This window comes from Mesoplodon bidens, assembly GCF_964165515.1.
Source record: "Mesoplodon bidens genome assembly, chromosome: 10".
Classification (NCBI taxonomy): Eukaryota; Metazoa; Chordata; class Mammalia; order Artiodactyla; family Ziphiidae; genus Mesoplodon; species Mesoplodon bidens.
The window spans coordinates 37652827-37674454 of NC_138172.1; the positions used below are offsets into that span (position 1 = coordinate 37652827).

Consider the following 21628-nt stretch of genomic DNA (forward strand, 5'->3'; position numbering starts at 1 on the left):
GGACTCAATCCTCCTAACCCTTCTCCCACCCCAGCCCCAAGAAGTTCTGCTTACCTGGCATGATGACATCAGGAAATCCCAATTTTCTTGTAATTGCCAATCCCCTATTAAATATCATAGGATTTTCTCTCCTAATCTGTTCCATGTCTCCACGAAGAAGCTGCAGAGAAATGATAAGACCTGCAAAAACAAAAGCATTTTTTTACTCAGTATCACACTTCTACCCTAGAAAACACAGAGTCACATTTTTTCAGGCAAAATTCAGCATTTTTCTTGAGAAAAGTTTTGATGCAGAAAGTATACATTATTCTGAAGAAACATGCTATAAATCTAAAAGAATCTAAGTCAAGATAATCTCAAAAATCCAGAGAACTATTCTATTAAATATAAACTGAGGTCTGGGAAATTAAGTTGTCTTCCTCTTTGTTCCCCAGCATCCAGCCCAGGGCCTGACTGGGTCTTAGTGAATATTGAATGAGAGGGTTGATTCACATAAACTGTACGTTTAGGAACCCAGAGAAGTCTATAGAAACAATGGCAGACTAGAAACAAGTGTAACCAAAGAAGACCTTGTGTGAGGGTGTCCCACTAGTTGGAAACGACTAAGTTAAGAGATGCTGTGTTTTATGCCAAAGGGCGGGATGCAATTTTCTGGTTCAACCTTGCAATGGCTTGTACAGAGGGCAGCAGAGCAGACATCACATTCTCCCTGCAGGGAACCAATGCACTGCAAGGAAAAGAAGGAATATTCTGTGGGGCTAACTGAGCCTTGCTTCAGACTGTAAGAGTTTCAGATCCTCCAGATGATCCCAGGGGCTTTATTCAGAACTTGGGAAATGTGCAATGTCCCCTAAAGTGATCTGGCTTTTGCTCATTACTTGTACCTTAGGAGTTTTGCACAAAGAAACAGACTCCTGGAAATCACTCTCCTCCCCTGCCCTCAAGGATCCTCACTGCAGCCACTGGCTAGAAGTCTGTGAAGTCAAGCCTAGATGGAGTTTGGAGTGCCTCTGAGACTCCATGAATGAGATTAGCTGGTAGGAGGATGAGTTTAGGTGCTGATCTATGGGTCAGCAGGAAGCACCCTCGTCAATCTGGAAACTTGGGAGTCGAGCAGAAGATGAATATCTAGAAATGAGGGAAGATGTTATGATGATCAGGACAATCAAGAGTAGTGGTTAGAATGGAGACAGTAACAGTAACAAGTGGAGATGTAGAATAAGAACGGCCTGGGAATGGAGAAGGGAGAGGAGATGGAGAAGTGGAGAAAGAGAAGTCAGGAGAGTCACAGATACTGTATCTAGCAGGTCAAAGTATTCTAGGAACTAGGAATATGTACTCTCACTGCTGGGTCAGTGGAGGAAATACAGTTCTACTGCCGCCCAGACAGAACCTCAAGATGATCTCATTGCTTCAGCTAAGCGCATCTCCCTCAAGAAACCGTGGGATTACACATATGAAGTCGCAGGTGTCATTAACACCAGGATCACAGTGCCCTGAAAAGCAGACATATGATATTCCAGTTGGCGTTCTGGTTAGATAATCAGTGTTTGAGATTCGGTCACTCTAAAGTAATTTTTTATAGCCTAATCACTTGATGGACTCAGTTACAATTAGTTTATGACCCTGAAAGGCTGAAGGCCTTTGATTTCTAGAGAAGACAGCAGTTGGGGAGGTACTCACCCTCCCCCACAACCTCAGCTCATTTATCTGCAGTATCTTTACACAGCTATCATTACATCTCATCCTCTGGGGGAACAAAAATCCACTGACTTAGGAGATGGCCTAGCCTGGAGCAGATAGCTAAGAATGAAACAGTTTCCAGAATTTGAGATAGTGGATGGAGGGCAAAGGAAAAAAAAATCAGTGAGTGCACTCTTACCATTCTGCATTGGCAAGGATTTATTCCAATACCCACTGACTGCCTTTCATCTCCTCATTTTTTGAGCTATCAAATTGGCCTATATATGCAAAGTGCAACCTGTGAGGATGTAGACTGAAGGTGCTGGGAGAATCACATCTAGCTTTCAAGCTACTCAAAAAGATCCTGAGTAGCTGTTCTCCTCTTCCAAACATGACAATTAAGAGGGCTTCAGTTTATGCAAGAGAGCAAGTGAAAAGGCACATGAAGAATGAAAGAAACCACCAATGGAGGCTATAAAAATTCCATCACTCAGATTAAGAGATACAAACTACTATGTGTAAAATATATAAGCAATAAGCATATAGTGTGCGGTACAAGGAAATACAGCCATTATTTTGTAATAACTTTAAATGGAGTATCATCTATAAAAATGTTGAATTGCTATGAAAATAGCGATTCATAGTGCACATGAAACTAATATAAATTGTACATCAACAATACTTCAAGTAAGAAATAAGAAAATAGAGGAAAACTCCATCCCCTTTTGTAGGGGCTAGAATCCCAGAACTTCTGGATCACTTTTCTGGTTCTGAAACCCTGAGTGATTGAGGCACATGCCAAATAATGGTAAGGCATGGTCCTTAGGACCGAAGAGCCTCCGTGAATAACTCAGAAAAACAACCACTCACCTACCCAGTACACAACCAGTCCTTTAGCAATTCTTGGTATTCTACCTGCCAATCATCTGGCTCTCAAGCCAAAGAACTTGACAGTAAATACGTCTATACAAGTTCTCTGTTAATTTGATCCCTGACACAAGAAAACTGCCTTTTTAACCTCAGGTTAAACACTGTCCCCATAAAAAAGTTACTGGACACAACTGACACCTATTTGGAATACTGGAGGGCCAGCAATCTGGCCCTGGCCCCTCGCCATCCGTATCCCTTGTGGAAGAGCTGGATGAGGATTAATAATGCAAATTAATCTTAGTCCAAGATTTGCAAATAAAGCTGTACTTAATAGCCATTTAAAAATACATAGAAAAGATGTTAAAATAAATAAAATAAAATAAGAATACATAGAGGGCTTCCCTGGTGACGCAGTGGTTAAGAATCTGCCTGCCAATGCAGGGGACATGGGTTCGATTCCTGGTCCGGTAAGATCCCACATCCCATGGAGCAACTAAGCCCGTGCGCCACAACTACTGAGCCTGCACTCTAGAGCCCATGAACCACAACTAAGGAAGCCCGTGTGCCACAACTACTGAAGCCCACATGCCTAGAGCCCGTGTTCTGCAACAAGAGGAGCCACCACAATGAGAAGTCCATGCACCACAATGAAGAGTAGCCCCCGCTCACTGCCACTAGAGAAAGCCCACGTGCAGCAACGAAGACCCAACGCAGCCAAAAATAAATAAATTTATAAAAATAAATAAATAAATAAAATACATAGAAAACCACGGCATCAACTGTTTAATTTGCTAAAAGTTGGGTTTGTGGCTACATATCTAAGAGGCCAATAACAAAAATGAAGAGCCAAATATATTAAAGCTGCACCTAAGAGACTTACTGCTGGATGACACATTTACTCTCAGCACTCAAAACCAATATAGCAGGACTTCCCTGGAGGTCCAGTGGTTAAGACTCCACCTTCCAATGCAGGGGCTGCAGGTTCAATCCCTGGTTGGGGAGATCCCACATGCCTCACAGACAAAACACCAAAACATAAAACAGAAGCAATATTGTAACAAATTCAATAAAGACTTTTAAAATGGTCCACATCGAAAAAAATCTTAAAAAGAAAAAACCAATATAGCAACTCCTTCTGCATTTTTGTATGATTTGACTTGACAGGAAAGCACTAATGACTTCTGAAACAGACTGCCAAGGCAATGAACTGTTCATGATATTTAACAAAGATGGGTGAGAGTTTACAGTAAAGTAAATTAACTTTTTATAAAGAAATATCTTTAATTAAGGAGACTAATAAAGACCTGAAATATTCTTTGAGCAATTATGAAATTCTCTGACACGAAGACCCTGGAGTCCAGCAGTGGAAAACCCATGCTCAGAAGCTTTGACAATAGAGTGGAAAGGCCAGTGGCCTGCAGTATGGAAACCTGGGCTCCCAGGTTAAGCCACTAAATCATTTCACTGAGCTTCAGTTTCTTCATTTATTTAATGAGGGAGTTGAAACACGTGATTTCCAAGATCTCAACCAGCTTCCAAGTTAAGCCTTGCCAAGAAGCAGTCAGACACACACTTCAAAGAAAAGAAGTCTATTTCTCCTCCTGGATTTCCCACAAGTGCATGAAGACCTCCTCTCACTACGGCCATCCTAACTGAGGCTCTCTGAAGTCTATGCTGCCCCAGCACAGAGGATGGGGTGCTTTTCTAACACTGTTTAAGTGGCCAGTGTCTGTGAGTTCTGGACAAAAATCATGGACACTGAAGATGGCATGGTTTCTTGCTCACTCTGGGAGGTGAGACAAAATTCAGCATTTTAACCTGGTGATGGTGGAAACTGCTCTTTGGTTGTTTCTTTTTTAAAAAAAAAAAACCCTTTTTAAATTAATTAATTTATTTAAAAATTTATTTTATTTATTTATTTTTGGCTTCATTGGGTCTTTGTTGCTGTGCATGAGCTTCCTCTAGTTGTGGCGAGCGGGGGCTACTCTTCGTTGTGGTGCGCGGGTGCTAGGCATGCGAGCCCCAGTAGTTGTGGCACTCGGGATCAGCAGTTGTGGTTTGCAGGCTCTAGAGCGCAGGCTCAGTAGTTGTGGTGCATGGGCTTAGTTGTTCCGTGGCATGTGGGATCTTCCCGGACCAGGAATCGAACCCGTGTCCCCTGCATTGGCAGGCGGGTTCTTAACCACTGTTCACCAGGAAAGCCCCCTCCATGTTTTAATCACATCATATCCCAAGAACTTATAGCCAAGGGTAGCTTTTATAAATAAAATAAGGAAATAAAGCAAAGAACACTATAAATATTGGTGTGAACAGTTTTCCAAATTGTAGTAACTTCTCTGTATTTTAAAAACAAGATTTGTCTCTTGCTTTAGCCTAGTTTTAGGTGAGGAATATAAACTCCCTTCCCCCTCCAGCACACTGCGTGTAGCTCCTTGGCATCCAGGCACATATAAGGGGAAACAGGAACTTAAAAACAGTGGGAAAGGCCCTGAGGAACCCCATGCTACAGAGTTTTAGAGAAGTCTCAAACTTTGAAGCCTCTGATTTGGAGCTGCTCTGAGGACCCTCCTAGTTCAATATATGTTGACCCTGATAAAGAAAAAAAAAGTTATTTTCAACAACTTTGGGAACTGCCATGCCCTGAAGTGGCTTTACACTGTCATTTAAGGGCAACTTTTTATTTACAACAGGTATATGGAAGTTAAAACAAAGAAGGCTATATAAAAGAGATTATGAAACAATTTAGCGGTATTGGGCTGGCCAAAAAGTTCCTTCGGTTTTTAAGTAAAAATAAAAGATACACTTTTCTTTCCTTAAAAAAAAAATTTTTATTTATTTATTTATTTATTTGGCTGCACCGGGTCTTAGTTGTGGCACACGGGATCTTCGTTGAGGCATGCAGGATTTTTTAGTTGTAGCATGCAGGATCTTTTAGTTGCAGCACGTGGATCCTTAGTCATGGCATGTGGGTGGGGGGTCTTCCAGTTTTGGCATGCGGGATCTTCAGTTGCATCATGCGAACTCCCAGTTGCACCATGCGGGATCCAGTTCCCCGACCAGGGCTTGAACCCTCCTCCTCGCCGCCCCCCCAACAATTAAGAGCATGGAGACCTAGCCACTGGACCACCAGGGAAGTCCCAAACACGCATTTTTCATTTTCACCAAGAACTTTATTGAATATATTCACCGTTTTGTTCCACTACCTTCTGCCATTTTTCATGCAATTTCATAATTCCAACTTCCCAAAATTTTTTATCTTTTTGAGCAAAGAACTGTTCCAGGTGCCTTTTACAGTCTTCCAGGGAATTGAAATTTTTTTCCATTAAGAGAATTTTGTAAAGACTGAAATAAATGGGAATCCGAAGGTGCAATGTCTGGTGAATATGGCGGGTAAATCAGAACTTCCCAGCCAAGCTGTAACAGTTTTTGCCTGGTCACCAAAGAAACATGCGGTCTTCCGTTATCCTGAGATGGAAGATTATGCGTTTTCTGTTGACTAATTCCCGACGCTTTTCATTGAGTGCTGCTTTCAGTTGGTCTAAATGGGAGCAGTACTTGTTGGAATTAATTGTTTGGTTTTCCAGAAGCAGCTCATAATAGAGGACTCCCTTCCAATCCCACCATGTACACAACATCACCTTCTTTGGATGAAGACTGGCCTTTGGTGGGGCTGGTGGTGGTTCATTTCGCTTGCCCCACGATCTCTTCCATTCCACATTATTGTACAGTATCTACTTTTCATCACCCGTCACAATTTTTTTTTTTTTTTTTTGCAGTACGTGGGCCTCTCACTGTTGTGGCCTCTCCTGTTGCGGAGCACAGCCTCCAGATGCGCAGGCTCAGCGGCCATGGCTCACGGGCCCAGCCGCTCCACGGCATGTGGATCTTCCCGGACCGGGGCACAAACCCGTGTCCCCTGCATCGGCAGGCAGACTCTCAACCACTGTGCCACCAGGGAAGCCCCACAATTTGTTTTAAAAACAGAATGTTTTTGTTACGTTTAAGTAGAGAATTGCATGTGGAAATATGGTCAAGAAGGTTTTTTTCGCTTAACTTATGTGGAACCCAAACATCAAAGAGATTAACATAACCAAGCTGGTGCAAATGATTTTCAATGCTTTATTTGGATATTTTGAGTATGTCGGCTATCTCCCACATGGTATAACGTTGACTGTTCTCAATTAATGTCTTGATTTGATCGCTATCAACTTCACCTGGTCTACCTGACCATGGAGCATCATCCAGTGAGAAATCTCCAGCACGAAAATACACAAATCACCTTTGACACGTTCGATCAGTCACAGCACCTTCTCCATACACTGCACAAATCTTTTTTTGCATTTCAGCTACATTTTTACCTTTCTAGAAATAATAAAGCATAATATGCCGAAAATGTTGTTTTCTTCCATCTTCGATATTAAAATGGCTACACAAAAATCAACAATTTTGATAAGTTTTTTTTAAATGCACGCTGATATGACAGCTGTCACAATATAATCTAACAAAACTGTTTCGAATGAAGCTGAAGACAACTAAGCGCTACTAGAGCCATCTTACGGAAAACCAAAAGAACTTTTTTTTTTTTTTTTTTTTTTTTTTTTGCGGTAGGCGGGCCTCTCACTGTTGTGGCCTCTCCCCTTGCAGAGCACAGGCTCCGGACGCGCAGGCTCAGCAGCCATGGCTCACGGGCCTAGCCGCTCTGCGGTATGTGGGATCTTCCCAGACCGGGGCACGAACCCGTGTCCCCTGCATCGGCAGGCGGACTCTCAACCACTGCGCCACCAGGGAAGCCCCCCAAAAGAACTTTTTGGCCAACTCAATAAAAACTAACTGGAGAAACATAGTTCTATGTAAATTTGATAGTTATCTAAAAGCTCATAGGCTTTTACTTTTATCTATATATTATATATATATGTATTTCATTGAGGTATAGTTGATGTACAATATTATATAAGTTTCAGCTGTACAACAGTGATTCACAACTTTTAAAGGTTATGTTCAATTTATAGTTATTATAAAATATTGGCTATATTCTCTGTGTTGTTATATCCTTGCAGCTTATTTATTTTATACATAGTAGTTTGTACCTCTTAATCCTCTACCCCTCCCCATGTCCCTCCCCTCACTGGAAACCAACAGTTTGTTCTCTATATCTGCGAGTCTGTTTCTTTCTTGTTATATTCACTAGTTTGTTTTATGTTTTAGATTCCACATATAAGTGATATCATACAGTATCTGTCTTTCTCTAACTTACGTCACTTAGCATAATATCCTCCAACTCCATCTATGTTTTTGCAAATGGCAAAATTTCATTCTTTTTTAAGGCTGAGTAGTATTCCATTGTACATACATATACACTACATCTTCTTTATCCGTTCATCTTTTGATGGACACTTAGGTTGCTTCCATATCTTGGTAACTGTAAATAATGCTTCTATGAACACTGGGGTGCATACATCTTTTCGAATTAGCTTTTTTTTGGGTGGGGGATATATACCCAGGAGTGGAATTGTTGGGTCACATGGTAATTCTATTTTCAGTTTTTTGAGAATCCTCCATACTGTTTTCCACAATCGCTGCACCAATTTACATTCCCACCAACTGTATGTGAGGGTTCCCTTTTCTCCACAGCCTCACCAACATTTGTTATTTGTGTCCTTTTTCATGATAGCCATTCTGACACGTTTGAGGTGATATATCACTGTGGTTTTAATTTGCATTTCTCTGATGATTAATGATGTTGAACATCTTTTCATGTGCCTGCTGGCCATCTGTACGTCTTCTTTGGAAAAACGTCTATTCAGATCTTATAGGCTTTTAAATAGTGCTTCTAATTTAATCAAGCAATATTCAGTTTAGAATTAATGTTAATATGTACAACTGTACCAAGATTTAGATAGAAATTAAACAGAGTTTTAAAATGAGGGAAAAAGAAAAGGAGAAGTTGAGCTAAGATGAAAGCTGCTTTGAAATAAAGATCTTCTATTTTAGTTCCAGAATGACTGATACTGGCAGACTAATCATTGATTCTCATTAGCGTCAGGCTTTCTTGGTGAAGCTAACACTGAACAGGAATAGAAAAAGTGACATTTATGTGTGTCTTTTTGGGGGGCTGGGTGTGTAATCTTTGTTCAGGAAAAACAGACTTCACAATGTGACAAACCAGCAACACTTTTGTTCACTCTGGATTCAAACTGGAACTCAAGTTACCTATCAAAGCATAAGGAATCCACCATGGAAAGAGCAGAAAATGTATTTTGGTCAGAAGAAATGGCCAAAAAGCACACATGAAAAGATGCTCAACATCACTAATTATCAGAGAAATGCAAATCAAAACTACAATGAGGTATCACTTCACACTGGTCAGAATGGCCATCATCAAAAAGTCTACAAATAAATACTAGAGATAGTGTGGAGAAAAGGGAGCCCTCCTATATTGTTGGTGGGAATGTAAACTGGTACAGCCGTTGTGGAGAACAGTATGGAGGTTCCTTAAAAAACTAAAAATAGAACTACCATATGGTCCAGCAATCCCACTCCTGGGCATATATCTGGAGAAAACCAAAATCCAAAAGGATAGGTGGACTCTAATGTTCACTGCAGTACTGTTTACAACAGCCAAGACGTGGAAGCAACCTAAATATCCATCGACAGAGGAATGGATAAAGAAAATGTGGTACATACATACAATGGAATATTACTCAGCCATAAAAAAGAATGAAATAATGCCCTTTGCAGCAACATGGATGGACCCAGAGATTATCATACTAAGTGAAGTAAGTCAGACAGAGAAAGACAAAAATATCATGTGATATCACTTATATGTGGAATCTAAAAAAAATGGTACAAATGAATGTATTTACATAACAGAAATAGTCACAGATGTAGAAAACAAACTTATGGTTACTAGGGGGGGTGGAGGGGAGGGATAAATTGGGAGATGGGGATTGATGCATACACACTACTACATACAAAATAGATAACTAATAAGGACCTACTATATAGCACAGGGAACCCTACTCAATACTCTGTGATGACCTATATGGGAAAAGAATCTAAAAAAGAGTGGATATATGTATAGGTATAACTGATTCACTTTGCTGTACAGCAGAAACTAACACACACTGTAAATCAACTATACTCCAATAAAAATTTTTTAAAAAGTAATTAGTTAAGGTCTCAAATTATCACAAAAAGAAAGAGAAATTGCCTGAACAGGAGAATAAATGTCTGTAGGAGACTGAACTTTACATCTGACTATCAGCACAAATCAACTAAGGTGTGTATGATCAGCAACTGCAAATGCAACACAAAGTCTCCTAGCCAAAGAAGCACATTACCATGACTGGCGCTAGGGGCAGAGTACTTGGCGCTGGACTTGCGGATGATATTCTCGTGGATCTGGGACCACTCACTCTCGTTGTTGCACCTGCAACAGAAGGACAGGCATTATGATTCTCAACAGTTTTAAACATCTGGTCTGACGTTCAATGTGTAACACTAAGTTTGAAGGGATACTTCAAACTCACTTTCCTAAAGAAATGAACATATACTTTACTAAATTAGACAAGGCTCATTTTCTGGTAAGGCACACAGAAGATTCATATTTGGGGAAATAGTAGAAACTCTAAAATGAACCTCTGCAAATATTTTTGAGTGGCAAAATATCCAATTCTCTGAAGTAACACTTTCCCACGTGACAAGCTTTTTTCTTTTTTAGTTCCTTATACACCCTAACTAGGCACTAGAGGAAAGCTCCTGATAGAGGAAAAAACAGTTCCTTTCAACAAGTACTGCTGTTTACAAACTTCCATGTCACACTTGCTCTATGTTGTCATTCAACTGTCACTGTAATGGCCCCAGAGAAAAATCCTGCTAAGCTCAGGGCAATGTTGATATTTGCCTGTGGCTCTATTTCAGCCAGACCACGATAAGAAGAAAAGTTTGGGAGAGTAGTGGGCTTGGTTCACTGTGAAGTCCTCTGTAGTCAAGGGGAAGGAGGGCTTAGTAGAGAAGGCTGGATGCCTAAATATGTAAGAATAAAGTTCTTTCCTAGGGACTTCAGGATTGGGAGAAAAGAGAGAATGGAGGAACAACACGGCACCTCTATTAATTTCTGACATTTTTAGAGTCTTCCCCTCTAAAGGAAAATTCCAAGAAAGCTGCAGTCATACAGCCACTTGGTATGGTTTAGGAACAGAGACTAGGAAGGAATTCCTCATCCTAATGTAGACATCTTGATGAAACAACTGAAATGCGATTAGAATCATCTCTTGAAAATTCCATGTGACACCCAGAGTCTCCACAGCCTTGGCCCCTCCTTTCCCCTGTTGGATAGGGAGAACCCACTGACCCCAGAAAACAGAGCCCATATGCACAAAGGAAACCACACAGGATCTTTCCATGGTAACTTATAAGTGTGTAGTCCAACCACAGCAAGAGGAAACTCCAGCAAGAGTTATATCATGTGCCATCCCGCAGTGTGAATGAAGCACAACAGGTTTCTAAATAAAAGAGTTTGTATAGAGACCATTCAGAGATAAAGGAGGTTGGTCACCAGACAAATTTTTCTTAATCAGTAGCTCTTCGGACTCCTTAGTAGAAATAAGCCTCACTTAGAGATGTTACAAAGAATTGTCAAAGATAAGGTTCTCAAAGTCCAGAGCTGTGAGGATAACTTCTGCTCACAGAATTCCTTCCAAGGAAAGGACGGGGGAGAGTGTTCTTTAAAATGATCACTTGTGATTAGCAACTCAGTTGGAAATCAAAAGTGAGAGGTGCTGGCAGCAGCACATCTAGCCTTTCCTGTCTGACATGCACACTGTCTCAGCTCTTCCAATCAGTCAATACAGAAGAAGTGCCCAGCTGGTGAGGACTGAGACTTGTCTTGTTGTCAGATTTTTGTCACTTTCTAGTTTTACAAAATCAGTAGTTACTTTCTTTAATAGAAATCTGACTATAGTTTGTTATAAATAGTATACTCTCCCCACTTCAAAATAAGAGTCTTGACTAATGTACAGTATAATGAATACAGACAATAATATTGTACTATAATGATGCAATGTGATAAATATTGCTTGACTGGCAATCATAATACAATATATAAATATATCAAGGTAACACGCTATACATCTGAAGTATATATATATATATATATATATATATAAAATACACACACAAAGAATCCAAATAAATAAATAAATAAAACCAAAAGAAAAAAAAAAGAGTCTTGAAAATTAACTCCCTTTCTCCAATGGGTGGTATAATTTCAGTATTTCTCCAATAAAACACTCACTGGCTCTTTAGCAGTACAGAACCAGTGAGCTGGTGCTTTATCAACCACATCAACAGTGACAATGTGTATTATTTCACTGACATGTACTTTTCCACCCGACACATACAATTCAGATGCCAGACACCTGATGGCTTGTCCCCTGTACTCCTCTCCCTTTGTATACCCCTTAACTATCATTGGCATTCAGAGATCTGCATTTGAAGCCCATTTCCTTCCTACCATATAAGCTTTCTGGGCAATCTCACCTGCTCCCATGGTTTCAACCACCACCAAAAGCAGATAAGACCCAAAGCAGTGTCTCTAGCCCAGACTCGCCCCTAAGTTACTGACCTGCATGGCCACAACACAGCTTATCATTTCCTACCCACCCGTCTGCTCCTAGAAACTCCTTCTGAGTAGAACCCACTAGTTCACTAAACCAGAACTCTTCCAGCTGTCATCACGTCCTGTAGATTTTGTTATCTTAAAATCTGTCACATCTGACCTCTCCTCTTCATGGCCTTGGTTCAGCCATTACCACCTCTCTTCCAGACCAGTGTAATCACCTCTTAACTGGCCTTTCAATTATCTCCCTTTCTAGAATGCCAAGGGAGCTACTCAAATCATCTGAAACTAAGTGGATGTGGTGTCATTAGCATATTTTAACCAATCACTAGGATATTTTGTAAGGAAAAAATATAAATGTAAGCATTTATTAACCAAATGAGTTATGATTATAATGAAGCATGATTATGTTGTATCCAATCAAATTAGTATTTAGAGCATGATTACTGATGTTGATAGTTTGTCCTCAATCATAAGACTCACGAGGGACTGTAATCTAAAACAGGTCTGTGTGCCTCTGTGGCACACCTTCCCCACAGAGGAGGTAACCAGCACAGGCAATGAAGTAGCACTTCAACTACTACATGTCCAGGGATTTTACTCAAGGGTTAACACAGAGGGGTGAGAGGTTTTTGGTTTTCTACATGGGACCACTAAGCATTCCAAAGCATCAGAGCAGGTGTGCAGATTCTGCTCAGCAAAGAGTGTTCAGAATACTGTTCTTATTCACTCATGTACTAGAGCACACTTTACCATTTGCCTCTTCCCTACTACCTCCTTATCTTCTTGATTTCTGTGTTTCTCATGGGTATTCACCCAACTTTCTTCTCATCTTTCCCCAAGGTGGGCAACCCAAAAAAGTATTCAAGAAGTTTTAAAGGGTTGTTTGTAAGACCTTTAAGTCTGCTTTTTTAGGATGCCTAACATAGGTAGGTAATGATCAGGATATTCTCCCATATTTTATTTCACTAAGATAGGTATTCTCATGTGCATCTTACAGATGAGGAGAGTGAGGTGAAGCTGTAGTCTAAACACAGGTCTGTCTGGACCCAAAGCAGGGCAGGGGTGAGCGTGGAGGGGCAGAGAGAAAGAAGCTGCAGAGTTCTGTGACCCTGAAAACCTTACTCCCACACCAGGCTTCAGTGTACTTGTCTCCCTGACACCAGTCAGAATTCCCATTCTGTCTACCTTCATCTAACTGCAACTATTCAGTTTTGACTATGGCTTAAAACTTAATTTAGTGCAAATATTCCATATTAAAATTCTTTCTTGGAGAGTGGCCAAGATGGCAGAAGAAAAACACTCTGAGCTCACCTATTCTCACACCAAAATCACAACTATTTGCAGAACCACCATTGATAAAAAGTACTGGAACCTACCAGAAAAGATCTTCTACAGCCAAAGACATAAAGAAGGAACCACAACGAGACCAGAAGAAGGGGCAGACTCATAATCAAACCCCATATCTCCAGATGGGTGACCCACAAACTGGAGAATAATTATATTGCAGAGGTTCTACCATAGGAGTGAGAGTTCTGAGCCCCACATCAGGCACCCCAGCCCAGCACTGGCAAGACGAGTGCCCAGAGCATTTGGTCTTGAAGGCCAGTGGGGCTTACTTAAAATAGAGACTTCACTTTAAAGGGAGTGAAAAAAGCTCCCTTTTTTTTCCACACAAAAGCTCACGCGCACCAGCACATAGGGAAAAAAAATAATTTGACAGGAGCCTGGGCCAGACCTTCCTGCTGGTTTTGGAGCATCTCCTGGAGAGGTGAGGGGTGGATGAAGCTCACCCTGGGGACACAGACACTGGTGGCAAACATACTGGGGAACACTGTTGATGGCTGACATCTTGGCTCTTTAGTTCCAAGACCTGGCCCTACCCAACAGCCTCTAGGCCGCACTGCTGGGACACTTTAGGCCAAACAATTAACTGGGTGGGGACACAGTGCCAACAATCAGCAGATAGGCTGCCTAAAGACTAAAGAGCCCATAGCTACCTCTGGGCTTGCCCCTAGACATGGCCCAGCCCACCAGAGGGCCAAGATGGAGCTGTACCCACCAATGGACAGGCACTAGCCCCTCCCACCAGGAAGCCAGACCAAGCCCCTAGACCAACCTCATCCACAAGGGGGCAGACACCAGAAGCAAGAAAACTACGACCCCTCAATACAGGGCAGACCCTACCCTGGAATCAGCTGGGCCCTGGCCTGGCCCACTAGCGGGCCAATGCAACCTTCAGGACACCCCAGAACCCATACCCAACTGTGTCAGGAACCAACATCGCCCCACAAAACAACCTGAAATGAGCTCTGGGATCCCTGGGCTGCAGTCAGACTCCAGGAACAAGCTCTGCTTGCTAGTAGACTGGCACTAACCCCAGGATCTGGCTTCACCTGCTAGTGGGAGGGCAACAGCCCCAGAGTCTTCAGGACTCTGACTCCACCCACCAGTAAGCCAGCACTAGCCCTGGGGGTGATGTAGGATTGCACAACCAGCCACCTCATGACTAGGCCCTGCTAAACAGCAGCCAGTAGCATCCACACAAAGCAGGTTCTGGCAACCAACCAGACCAGAGGCCTATCAGACCATCCACACAGTTAGCCCACCACAACAGAAGGACCCACGTAGCCCTCTTCGAGTGAACCCTTAGAGCACACAACTTGGGTGATGGGGGTGCGGAACTGCTGGGATGCATAGGACGCTTCCTACAGAGGGCTGCTTCTCCAAGGTCGAGAAAAGTAACTAACCTACCACATACATAAAAATACAAATAGCAACTGAGACAAAATGAGAAATATGTTTCAGATGAAAGAACAAGATAAAACCCCAGAAGAACAAGTAAGTGAAGTGGAGACAGGCAATCTACCCAAGGCATTCAGAGTAATGATCATAAAGATGATCAAAGAACTCGAGAAAAGAATGGATGCACAGAAAAAGAAGTCAGAAATTTTTTAACAGAGTTAGAAAATATAAAGAACAACCAAACAGAGATGAAGAATACAATAAATGAAATGAAAAATGTACTGGAAGGAATCAACAGTAGACTAAATGAATCAGAAGAATGGATCAGTGAGCTGGGAAGACAGAGTAGCAGAAATCACTGCTACTGAACAGAAAAAAGAAAGAAGAATGAACAGAAGTCAGGACAGATTAAGAGACCTCTGGGACAACATCAAGTCTGCTAATATTCACATTACAGGGGTCCCGGGAGAAGAGAGAAAGGGCCCAAGAAAATATCTGAAGAGATAACAGCTGAAAACCTCCCTAATCTGGGAAAGGAAACAGTCACCCAAGTCCAAGAGGCACAGAGTCCCATACAGGATTAACCCAAAGAGGAATAGACAAGATACATTGTAATCAAAATGACAAAAATTAAAGACAGAGAAAACTAAAAGCAGCTAGGGGAAAGCAACAAATAACATACAAGGGAACCCCCATAATACTATCAGCCAATTTTTCAGCAGAAACTCAGCAGGCTAGGAGGGAATGGTATGATATATTTAAAGTGATGAAAGAGAAGAACCTACAACCAAGAATACTCTACCCAGCAAGGCTCTCAGATTAGAAGGAGAAATCAAAAGCTTTACAGACAAGCAAAAGCTAAAGAATTCAGCACCACCAAACCAGCTTTACAACAAATGTTAAAGGCACTTCTCTAGGTAAAAAAGAAAAGGCCACAACTAGAAACAAGAAAATCACAGAATGAAAAAGCTCATTGGTAAAGGAAAACATACAGTAAAGGTAGAAAATATCCACAAACAAAGCTCATAGGGAGGTTAAAACACAAGAGTGATAAAATCACCTGTATCCACAATAAGCAGTTAAAGAGATACACAAAACAATTAGATGTAAAATATGATATCAAAAACAGTAATCATGAGAGGAGGAGAGTACAAATGCAAGCTATCTAAAATGCATCTGAAATTAAGAGATCAGCAACTTACAACAATCACGCATATATAAAGACAGCTATACAAACACCTGACGTAATTGCAAACCAAAATTTATAACAGATATACACACAAAAAAAAGAAAAAGGAATCCAAACATAACACTAAAGATAGTCATCAAATCACAAGAGAAGAGAGCAAAAGAAAAAGGGGAAAATAAGACCTACAAAAACAATTCCAAGGGCCTCCCTGGTGGCGCAGTGGTTGAGAGTCCGCCTGCCGATGCAGGGGATACGGGTTCGTGCCCCGGTCTGGGAGGATCCCATATGCCGCGGAGCGGCTGGGCCCGTGAGCCATGGCCGCTGGGCCTGCGCATCCGGAGCCTGTGCTCCGCAACGGGAGAGGCCACAACAGTGAGAGGCCCGCATACCGCAAAAAAAAGAAAAAAAAAAAAAAAAAAAAAAACAATTCCAAGACAATTAAAATGGCAATAGGAACATACATATCAATAATTACTTTAAATGTAAATGGGCTAAATGCTCCAACCAAAAGACACACACTGGCTGAATGGATACAAAAACAGGACCCATATATGCTGCCTACAAAAGACTCACATCAGATCTAGAGACACATACGGACTGAAAGTGAGGGGATGGAAAAAGATAGTCCATGCAAATGGAAATCAAAAGAAAGCCAGAGCAGCAATACTTATATCAGACAAAACAGACTTTAAAATAAAGACTGTTATAAGAAACAAAGAAAGACACTACATAATGATCAAGGGGTCAATCCAAGAAGAAGATATAACAACTGTAAATATATATGCACCCAACATAGGAGCACCTCAATATATAAGGTAAATATTAACTAACATAAAAGAATCAATGGTAACATAATAATAGTAGGGGACTTTAATACCCCACTTAGGGGACATCCCTGCTGGTGCAGTGGTTAAGAATCCATCTGCCAAAGCAGGGGACATGGGTTTGAGCCCTGGTCTGGGAAGACTCCACAAGCTGTGGAGCAACTAAGCCTGTGCGCCACAACTACTGAGGCTGCATTCTAAAGCCCAAGAGCCACAAATACTAAGCCTGCGTGCTGCAACTACTGAAGCCCACATGCCTAGAGAAGCCACCACAATGAGAAGCCTGCACACCGCAATGAAGAGTAGCCCCCGCTAGCTGCAACTAGAGAAAGCCCACGCAAGCAGCAACAAAGACCCAATGTAGCCAAAAATAAATAAATTAATAAATAAATTTATTAAAAAAATACCCCACTTACATCAATGGACACATTATCCAGACAGAAAATCAAAAAGGAAACACATGCCTTAAATGACATGTTAGACCAGATGGATTTAATTAATATTTACAGAGCATTCTATCCAAAAGCAGAATACACATTCTTTTCAAGTGCACGTGGAACATTCTCCAGGACAGAACACATGCTGGGCCACAAGGCAAGCCTCAGTAAATTTAAGAAAACTAAAATCACATCAAGCATCTTTTCCAACCACAATGCTATGAGGCTAGAAATCAACCACAAGAAAAGAACTGCAATAAACACAAACATGTGGAGGCTAAACAATATGCTACTAAACAACCAGTGGATCACTGAAGAAATCAAAGAGGAAATTAAAAAATACCTAGACACAAATGAAAGCAAGATGATCCAAAACCTATGGGGTGCAGCAAAAGCAGTTCTAAGAAGGAAGTTTAGAGCGATACAAGCTTACCTCAGGAAACAAGAAAAATCTCAAATAAACAACCTAACCCTACACCTAAAGCAACTAGAGAAAAAAGAACAAACAAAACCCAAAGTTAGTAGAAGGAAAGAAATCATAAAATCAGAACAAAAATAAATGAAATAGAGACTTAAAAAAAGATAGAAAATATCGATGAAACTAAAAGCTGGTTCTTGGCAAATATAAACAAAATGGATAAACCTTTAGCCAGAGTCATCAAGAAAAAAAGGAAGAGGGCCCAAATCAATGATATCAGAAATGGAAAAGGAGAAGTTACAACTAGCACCACAGAAATACAAAGGATCATAAGAGACTACTATGAGCAATTATATGCCAATAAAATGGACAACCTAGAAGAAATGGACAAATTCTTAGAAAGGTACAATCTTCCAAGACTTAACTAGGAAGAAGCAGAAAATATGAACAGACCAATTATCAGTACTGAAAATGAATCAGTAATTTAAAAACTCCCGATAAACAAAAGTCCAGGACTAGATGGCTTCATAGGTAAATTCCACCAAACATTTAGAGAAGAGTTAACACCCATCCTTCTGAAACTATTCCAAAAAACTGCAGAGAAAACAACACTTCCAAATTCATCCTATGAGGCCGTGATCACCCTGATATGAAAACCGGACAAAGATATCATAAAAAAAAGAAAATTACAGGTCAATATCACTGATGAACAAAGACACCAAAATCCTCAACAAAATACTAGCAAACTGACTCCAACAATATATTAAAAGGATCACACACCATGGTCAAGTGGGATTTATCCTAGAAATGCAAGGATTTTTCAATATCCACAAATCAATCTATGTGATATACCACACTAACATATTGAAGAATAAAAACCATATGATCATCTCAATAGATGCAGAAAAAGCTTTTGATGAAATTCAACATCATTTATGATAAAAACTCTTCAGAAAGCTGGCATAGAGGGAACACACCTCAACATAATAAAGGTCATAAATTACAAACCCACAACTATCATACACAACAGTGAAAAGCCAAAAGCATTCCCTCTAAGATCAGGAACAAGACAAGGATGTCCACTCTTGCCACTTTTATTCAACATAATTTTGGAAATCCTAGCCACAGCAACGAGAGAAGAAAAAGAAATAAAAGGAATCCAAATTGGAAAAGAAAAAGTAAAACTGTCACTGTTTGCCAGTGTCATGATACTATACATAGAAAATCCTAAAGATGCTACCAGAAAGCTACTAGAGCTCATCAATGAATTTGGTAAAGTTGCTGGATGCAAAATTAATATACAGAAACCTGCTGCATTTCTATACAATAGCAATGAACTATTAGAAAGCGAAATTAAGGAAATAACCCCATTTACCATCACATAAAAAATAATGAAATACCTAGGAATAAACCTACCTAAGGAGGCAAAAGACCTGTCCTCTGAAAACTGTAAGATGCTGATGAAAAAAGTTGAAGACCACACAAACAGATGGAAAGATACACCATATTCTTGGATTGGGAAGATGAATATTGTTAAAATGACTATACTATCCAAGGCAATCTACTGATTCAGTGCAATCCCTACCAAACTACCAATGGCATTTTTCACAGAACTGGAGCAAAAAATTTAAAAATCTGTATGGAAACACAAAAGACCCTGAATAGCCAGAAAACTCTTAAGAAGAATGGAGCTGGAGGATTTCAGACTATACTACAAAGCTGAATTTATCAAAATAGTATGTTACTGTCACAAAAACAGACATAGAGATCAATGGAACAGGATAGAGGGCCCAGAAATAAACCTGCACACTTACAGTCAATTAGTTTTCAACAAAGGAGGCAAGAATATACCAATACAATGGAGAAAAGACGGTCTCTTTAGTAAGTGGTGCTGGGAAAACTGGACAGGTACATGTAAAAGAATGGAATTAGAACATTCTCTAACATCATAAACAAAAATAAATTCAAAATGGATGAAAGGGGGGCTTCCCTGGTGGCGCAGTGTTTGAGAGTCCGCCTGCTAATGCAGGGGACACGGGTTCGTGCCCCGGTCCGGGAAGATCCCACATGCCATGGAGCGGCTGGGCCCGTGAGCCACGGCCTCTGAGCCTGCACGTCCGGAGCCTGTGCTCCGCAACGGGAGAGGCCACAACAGTGAGAGGCCCGCGTACTGCAAAAAAAAAAAAAAAAAAAGGATTAAAGACCTAAATATATAAAAGTCCTAGAGAAAAAGATGGGCAGGACACTCTCTGACATAAATCACAGTAATATTTTTTTGGATCCATCTCCTAGAGTAACTGCAAAAAAACCAAAAACAAATGGGATCTAATTAAACTTAAAAGCTTTTGTACAGCAAAGGAAACCATAAACAAAACGAACATACAACCCATGGAATGGGAGAAAACATTTGCAAATGATGCAACCGACAAAGGCTTAATTTCCAAAATATACAAGCAACTTATATAGCTCAACATCAAAAATAAATAAATAAATAAACAACACAATCAAAAAATGGGCAGAAGACCTAAATAGACATTTCTCCAAAGAAGACATCCAGATGGCCAACAGGCACATGGAAAGATGCTCAATATCACTGATAATTAGAGAAATGCAAATCAAACTTACAATGAGGGATTACCTCACACTGGTCACAATGACCATCATCTAAAAGCCTACAAATAATAAATGCTGGAGAGGGTGTGGAGAAAAGGGAACCTTCCTACACTGTTGGTGGGAATGTAAATTGGTGCAGCCATTATGGAGAACAGTATGGAGGTTCCTTAAAAAACTAAAAATAGACCTACCATATGATCCTGCAATCCCACTCCTGGGCATATATCTGGAGAAAGCTCTAACTCGAAAAGATACATGCACCTCAATGTTCACTGCAGCACTATTTACTACAGCCAAGACATGGAAGCAACCTAAATGTCCATTGACAGAGGAATGGATAAAGAAGATGTGGTACATATATACATGGAATATTACTCAGCCATAAAAAGAGTGAAATAATGCCATTTGCAGCAACAAGGATGGACCTAGAGATTATCATACTAAGTGAAATAAGTCAGACAGAAAAAGAAAAATATCATATGCTATCACTTACATGTGGAACCCAGAAAACTGATACAAATGAACTTATTTATAAAACAGAAATAGACTCAAAGACATAGAAAACAAGCTTATGGTTATCAAAGGGTTAAGGAGGGATAAATTTGGAATTTGTGATTAACAAATACAGACTACTATATATAAAACAGATAAACAATAAGGATCTACTGTATAGCACAAGGAACTATATTCAGTATCTTGTAATAACCTATAATGGAAAAGAATCTGAAAAAGAATATATATATGTATAACTGAATTATTTTGCTATACACTTGAAACATTGTAAATCAACTACGCTTCAATAAAACAATTTTTTAAAAGAATTAAAAAATAAAGTCTACTTTTGGGACTTCCCTGGTGGTCCAGTGGTTAAGACTCCGTGCTTCCAATGCATGGGTCACAGGTTTAATCCCTGGTCAGGGAACTAAGATCCCACACGCTGCACGGTGTGGCCAAAAATAAATAAATAAATAAATAAAGTCTACTATGATATTAAAAAAATCTTTCTCTTTGGGTGTGACTTGCTTTATTTTGGCACTTATTTGGTGGCAAGTCCTAATAAGCTAGAAAATAGGCAACAATCTACAGATTTAGGAACACTACAGATGATGACAACTGGTTCATGCAGTCCTTACTTATAGTGTAAAAGAAGAGAGAAGCATTGAGAAGCCCGCATTTCTGTTAAAATGTCCCAGTTTGACAGAGTCCCTAAGACCAAGCTGACACAAATCA

At 40.4% G+C, this 21628-nt stretch overlaps 1 protein-coding gene across 5 annotated transcripts in view; it reads right to left on the reverse strand.

Moving 5' to 3' along the window:
* The window catches only part of DOCK3 (dedicator of cytokinesis 3), a 404205-nt gene that overhangs the window by 96734 nt on the left and 285843 nt on the right, over positions 1–21628 (reverse strand). For all 5 annotated transcript variants that reach the window (XM_081246551.1, XM_081246550.1, XM_081246549.1 and 2 more), the window contains 2 exons: positions 9894–9982; positions 55–180 (listed from right to left, as the gene is read on the reverse strand). In XM_081246551.1, coding sequence (XP_081102677.1) covers positions 55–180; positions 9894–9982 — 215 coding nt within the window. The remainder of the gene's footprint in view (positions 1–54; positions 181–9893; positions 9983–21628) is intronic.